The sequence below is a fragment of the Diabrotica virgifera genome, chromosome 9, assembly GCF_917563875.1.
Source record: "Diabrotica virgifera virgifera chromosome 9, PGI_DIABVI_V3a".
In the NCBI taxonomy this organism is placed as follows: domain Eukaryota; kingdom Metazoa; phylum Arthropoda; class Insecta; order Coleoptera; family Chrysomelidae; genus Diabrotica; species Diabrotica virgifera.
This window is the reverse complement of record NC_065451.1, coordinates 118491459-118498806: the sequence shown is the minus strand read 5'-3', so window position 1 is coordinate 118498806 and position 7348 is coordinate 118491459. Positions and strand designations below refer to the sequence as shown.

Here is a 7348-nt window from a genome sequence, read left to right as displayed (position 1 = left end):
ATTTTGACTTCTCTGGTTATTATTATTAAAATTACTATCATTAAAGTTTTGTGAATTATTGTAATTATTATTTCTTTGCCTGTAGTTTTGCAAAGCTCTTTCTTTTTCTATTAAAAAATTACAAAGCATGTTAAAGTCTGTAAAATTAAAATTTAGTCTAATATTTTCTATTTGATCTTCAAAATGAACTATTATATGGCTAATCAACTCTTTCTCTGTCAATTTGCCATCTAAATATTGGGCAGCACTAAATAATCTCATAGCATATAAATGCATACTTGTTCGCGAGTTAGAGTTATATTTTCCTCCGAACAATTCAGATCTTACTACTTGTTGTCGAGATAGTCCCCAGAAAAATTCTAAAAATTTTGTTTTAAATTGCTCAAAATTTTCTAATTCATTTTCCACATTAGTATACCAAATTAATGCTTCTCCTCTTAATTGGTTTCTTATAACTTCCCTAAATTCATCAAATTCATTATACTGCAAATATTTGGTCATAAGAATCTTTATGAATGGTCCTGGATGTTGTGATTTATAATCCCCATTGAAATATATCCTGTTATCTGAGGTTTCAATTGTGTGTATAATTGTTCCTTTTGTTGTATTTCTTATTTTCTTCTCCATTTTTTCTATTTCTTGTTTCATTTCTTTTACTTCAATCTTCCATTTATTTTCCAATTGATCTTCCTTTTCTTTAGATGTTTTCTGTTCTTTCTTTATTTCACTTATATTTTCATCTACCATCATAAATCTCTTATTCGTCCATTCTGCTTCCTTTTCTATTTCTTCTTCTACCATATTTATTCTTTCTTTATGCTGTTGTATTTGAACTACTATTTCTTAATTTTCAGAAGTTAATTTTGTTTCTAATGTTTCATGTTTATTCATCATTTCTTCATATAACATTTTTACTTCTCCAATACTCTTGTTTATTCTTTGTTCAATTTGATCCTCTAATCTCTTGGAGGTCTGTTCAAGTTTTTTCTGCAACCTCTGACTATTTTCTTCTGCTTTTCTATTATTCTCTTCTAATTTTTGTTCTACTTTTTGACTATTTTCTTCTAATTTCTCTTCCATCTTCTCTAATGTTATTTCTAATTTTTCCCCCAGTCTTTGTTCTAATGATTGATTATTTTCTTCTGTTTTTTGACTATTTTCTTCTAATTTGTCTTCCATCTTCTCTAATGTTATTTCTAATTTTTCCCCCAGTCTTTGTTCTAATGATTGATTATTTTCTTCTAATTTTTGTTCTACTTTTTGACTGTTTTCATCTAATTTCTTTCTCATTTTCTTATTATTTTCTTCCATTTTTGTTAGTATTAATTCCATGAATTTTTCAAGCTCAGATTTCTCTTGCTTCTGTTCCTCTCCTTCCTGTGTCGTCTTCGAAACAGATCTACGTCCATCCGCCATTTTGTATTTTTTTTATATCAAACTCTAACTTTTATTTATCTTACAATTTTGACCTATATATATTTATTCGTGCCACAACGTTGGGATTGCCAATTATTATATATTTAATATATAATAATTTATTTATTTATTATTTATTTATTCCACGTTGGTTGAGCCAATTATTATATATTTAATAATGATAACAATAATGATGATGACTCATAATAACTATAATTATTATAATTAATTTTTTTTTTATTTAGTTTTTATTATTTAATGATTTAATAAAATTATTAAAAGATTTAATTTAATTTTATAATTTTAATTATTTTATATTTAATTTATACAATTTTTTTTTTTTTTTTTTATTATTATTAATCACATTTTGTTATATCATTATTGAAATTTTTATTTATTGATTTGTATCGAATCTATTGGGCGCCATCTATTGAGAAATTGTTGTACCTACCAGCTCAGTCAATGTCTGAATCCATATATTGCAGGAAACTCTTTTCTTTAGAGGTGTGGGATGAAATTAATTCTATAAGAGGGATTAAGGACAAAACTGTAAAAATATGTAACCAAAAACAATTGAAGACCACACTGTGATGAAAAATTTCGTAAATATATTTAAATGAAAGAAAAATACGCTTAATGCAACATCAATCTCGGTAAATACATAGAATAGTGTTAAATGTTTAATATTATAACATGTATATGATACATACTCTGGTTTATATATTTTTAATTCGCCACATGAAGGGATATGAAAACAAAATGGAAGTTCAATGACTCTGAAAATTTGTGTGATTATGGAATATAAACCAATTTATGTAAGTAAGGAATATTTCTCTCTTAAATGTATTTTACCAAAGCGGTAAATGATACTAAACTTATTAAATTTTTATTTTTATTATGCATGCTTTTCTCTTTAAATTTTTGTTAATCATGATATCATGTTAAAGTTTTGTAATGTCACCTGATAATTGTTAATTGTCCATCGAAGATGTTCGAACTGTTTCAACACTCCCAGATGCTGCTATACGTTGAAATTCCGGATCTCCCCAGGTCCATTCAGCTTACAATCTTATTTTTAGTAACTTTCTAAAGTCAAATCTGCTTGGAAACACTTTCCATACGAAAAGTAACTCTTAATGTTTGTTTTTCACTACTTTTTGATTACATTTTCCGAAAATTTATATTTTAAAATCCAAATCTTTTGGGAATAGCTTCACAAAGCGTCTGTTCCCTCTGAAAATCTCGAACCTTCTGCTGAATTCAATTTTTTAAGCTTGGCGTCGTTTTTACAGCCAATCATATTTAAATAAATTAATAATTCATGCTTTGGAAATTTAAATGAACCAATAAGATAATTTTACAAATTATGACATTTAGTCAAAAGGGTATTTTTTTATCTAAAATTTGGAAATATATGCCTAAATGGTGATTTTATTCTCTTATTTGAGTAAAATTGAATTAAAGAATTGAATTCATTGAACTTTATAGATTCTTTTCATATATTTTGCATATCTGAGGATACTCCCAATAAGTTTTTATAGCTACTTTAAGCGAACACTGTCCGTACACTTTCTATACCTTTAATCACTACCTCTACAAATTAAAGTCCAAATATTTTCACTATTAATACATATAAAGTACTGAAATAACTTTCATATTATTCAGAAATAAATTACCAATCGATAGTGCATTAGCCATATCTGAGAAAATCATTTTTCTTTGTTAAAATTGATATCGAATTCTGACATTTCCCAAACCTAGAACTTTAATGAGCTATTTTCAATATTTTGGTCAAATTAACATTAATAAAATCTAAAATTGATCTAACTATTATTCTAAATTTTTAGATTGGAGCCTCTTCTAAGATACTTTCATAAATTTACAAACTTAACCAAATCATGGAGACCGTAGTACATCAATGAACATTTTCTCCAAATGATCTTTAGAAAAAAATAAATTTTTATGATTATTCAACAGAAACAAGGTCATCCTGGAACAAATTTGTAAGTTATTCTTTTGGTAAGACTAAATTTCAAACTATTGCATGTTTAGCAACAAATTCATACATTCTATGCCTTTTAAATAGCTTCCTTTATATAGTACGGTCTATTTCAAACTTTCTTGTTACTTAAACTGTATAACTCTAAATAAATTCATTCTATAACTATTAAATCAATTAAAATGCAACTTTAACTTCAGTTCCCTTTAGTACTCTCATTCTATTCAACTCTCCAAACCAATCACGTCTCTCGAATAAAACCTATATCAAAATATTTACTTAACTGCTTTGGCAGTGCAAAATCATTAAATTGTTTATTATTTAACTTATTCTATCAATTTGGTATCTTAAAATCATGACAATATATATATATATATATATATATATATATATATATATATATATATATATATATATATATATATATATATAAAGGATATATATAAAGGGTTGTCTACAGCTAATGCCGTTTCCCTTCCGTCAGCCAGGACTTCCATTTTTTTCGATCTTCCCAGTCTCCGTCTTCCAATCCTTTCTTAGACATGGCTTCGTCGACTTCATTTTTCCAAGATCTTCTAGGTCGTCCTCTTCTTCTCGTTCCTCTTGGGCTCCATTCTGCAACCTTGTTTATCCAAGTGTTTTCTGCTCTGCGTACGTGGCCGTACCATTTCAGTCTTCTCTCGTCTATATATTGCAGGGCATCTTTTTCCACTTGCATTCTTCTCCTTATCTCCTCATTTGTTATTCTGTCTCTTCTGGTGAGACCACAGCATCTTCTCCAGTATTCCATTTCGGTTGCCAGAATGCTTTTTTGGGTTTTTTTGTTTATGACCCAAATTTCTGCGGCATATGTCATGATGCTTCTTACTATTGTCTGGTATATCATTCTTTTTGTTTTTCCCTTGATGTTTTTATTCCAGATTACATTATGGAGTTGTCTGATGCAAGATCTTGTTTGTCCCAATCTACTTTTTATTTCTGCTTCTGTTGTTCCGCTTTTCGACATTATAAAGCCCAAATATTTAAAATTCTTCGTTCCTTTTATTTCAACTTGTTCTTCTACTTCTAAGTTTTTTACGTCTTCTTCCGATATTACTAAGTATTCCGTTTTCTTCATATTTATTTCCAGGCCCACCTTTTTGTATTCCTCTTTTAGTTTTCTTACCATGTAACTGATATCCTCTTCATCTTGAGCCATCACCACCTGATCGTCTGCAAAACACAATGTGTAGAGATAATCGTCCCTTATCGGTATTCCCATACCCCTACACTTTGTCTTCCAAGTTGTTAGTGCGTGTTCTAAAAATATTTTAAATAGAGTCGGTGACGTTGGGCATCCCTGTAGTAATCCTTTTGTTGTTTTGAAGTTAGCAATTACCTTGTTTCCGATTTTTATATTTACTTCATTTCCACTGTACATGTTTTTGATTGCTTCTGTTAGGTTAGGTGGTATCCCTATTTTAGTCATTGCTTTGTACAGTTCTTTCCTTGGCACGGTGTCGTATGCCTTCCTAAGGTCTATAAACGCAATGTGTACATCTTTATAAGATGGAAGAAGGAAGTATATATACTAAAGCATAATATATAAAAAAAAAGTGATGGAGGTAGTTTCCAAAACAAGAGAAAAAAATTCTGAAACTTAGATGTATTGAGGTAATAAACCCGACGTCAAAGGATGTATTAAAAGGCATTTTCCAAAGTCTTTATAACGACATCAGCCTTATGTAACCCGAGAAAAAAAAAATAAAAAATTCCAAAAAAGCAAATTAAGATATAGACTTCACCAACAATGATAATAAAAATGAAAATCACACACATACACACACGCAAAATGAGCCCATATCGAATCCCCTGGATCTGCAATGCCCAGGCCGGCCTGTGCACTTGGAGAGCAAAGAGTTTCAAACCACCACCCCCCTGAGCCATTTGCTCAGAGGCCTCATGTCTTTATTTGATTACTACCTAACTTCCCTGAAGGGGCTGTTGGAAAGTTTGGCGTGCATTCTGCCAAGTAAGAGGTGACGCAAACCGTCTGTGTGTGCTTCGGACTTCCCTGAGGGGGTTGTCGTCAGTTGTGTGCCGGCTTCGTCGCCAAAGTTCCTTGTTCAGGTGTTACGAATCCAATCCAAGGAACCTTAACCGGCCTGTCATTCAAACAGTACATGCATTCACACTTTCATCTACTCGCTGCGACGCGCAATTTTGTCGACCTGAAAAAAATAACCTGAAAGAGAAAACATTATTTTTGTTTTTTATATTTTTTTTGGGTGGGATAGCCTAGTCCCCAAGTAGTGTTCTAGTCTGTGACTAGGCCCTTCCGGTTTTTTTGGTGTTGGAGTAAAGACTCCGACCGGTTACCCGACCGGAGACGTTACTCCTCCGTTTTGTTGGATTTTTCACCGTGTTTTTTTTTTTTTTGGGTAGGTAGGCGAGGCCCCGGAGAACCGGCGCCTCGGCTACCTGGGGTTTTTGTGGTTTTTTCTGGGTTTTTTTTTTGTGGTAAGAGTCCAGACCCCAAATTCAATTGAAGTCGGTGCCCGGACTCCTCCCTTTTTGGGTTTTTGTGGGTTTTTTTGGGAAAAAATGAAAATCAAACGCTTTCGATCCTATAAGATTGAATTAATATTAAGAGGGTAGAATATTATATTTTATTGTTCCGTATCTGTACACTCGTCTGAAGAAGACTCTAAATTGGGTTCAATTACGATCGGGTTGATAGACGGCAATGTTCGATATTCATTTTCTTCTTTTATTACATGACCTACGCTATTTTTCCAGACTTGTAAATATTTTGGATTAGTAAATACTTTCCGTATATTTTCAATAACCATGTTATGACCATGTTATTGTTTTAGATAATGCGTCGTATCATTCGCGTCAAATGAATAAAATACCGAATTCACATACCAAAAAATCGGATATAATAGCATTTATGACACATAAAAGTATACCAATTCCTCAGAAAATGACGATAAAAATAAGATTGTTGGAAATTATAAAAACTTATAAATTACGTGGTTGATAAAATGGCGAAAGATGAAGGTCGCACGGTACTCCGCCTACCTCCTTATTACTGTATTTTCAACCCGATCGAGTGTGTGTGGGGTTGTTTAAAACAAGAAATTAGAAAAACTAATAGTGCGCTATCCTTAAGTAACATGGTCATTGAAAATATACGGAAAATATTTACTAATCCAAAATATTTACAAGTCCGGAAAAATAGCGTAGGTCATGTAATAAAAGAAGAAAACGAATATCGAACTTTGTCGCCTATCAACCCGATCGTAATTGAACCCAATTTAGAGTCTTGTTCAGACGAGTGTACAGATACGGAACAATAAAATATAATATTCTTCCCTCTTAATATTAATTCAATCTGATAGGATCGACCAGAGCCACGTTTTTAGTTTTTATATTTTGTAGTACCTATACTACTACCTTTACATAAAAAGCACTGGCTTTTAGCTGCTACATAATATGTGTTATCCGCACAGTTGTCGTGTATAAACCTGTCACATGTTACACATTGAAATGACTTGGAAGATGTAGGGGAGAACATAATATCGCAACCGCAAACTAAACAGCGATGTTGCATGGGCAATGAACCCTGTAGAATTGCCCGTTGTAAATCTATTCTGAATTTATCCAAGTTTATTTTATCGTTGATTAATTTATTATCAATAATACATTGGCTGACATAAATTACGCAAACACCACAATTGTGCTGGTCTTTCTGAATAATGGGACTTAGCACATTAACATTCAAATTTTGCATATTACATTTCAAAGTATCTACTTTAAACAAATAAACTCGGTCTAAAAAGTAAGAGGAAAACAAATTTCTATAACGGACAGCTTGAGTTTTGTTTACAAGTCTAGATGAATCGTATATATTAAATTGATAATGTATAAAGTCTATTTCACACAAGATCC

At 31.2% G+C, this 7348-nt stretch overlaps 1 protein-coding gene across 1 annotated transcript; it reads right to left on the bottom strand.

The window, feature by feature from the left end:
• Positions 1-843: 843 nt before the first annotated feature.
• On the bottom strand, positions 844-1416 carry LOC126891257 (myosin-9-like). Its single transcript, XM_050660438.1, has one exon. It carries the CDS (start codon positions 1414-1416, stop codon positions 844-846), a length of 573 nt encoding a protein of 190 aa, XP_050516395.1.
• Between the last annotated feature and the right edge of the window lie 5932 nt (positions 1417-7348).

Excerpts from the sequence above, each read along its gene's own strand:
- LOC126891257 (XM_050660438.1), bottom strand. The coding sequence starts at position 1,416 with ATGGCGGATGGACGTAGATCTGTTTCGAAGACGACACAGGAAGGAGAG.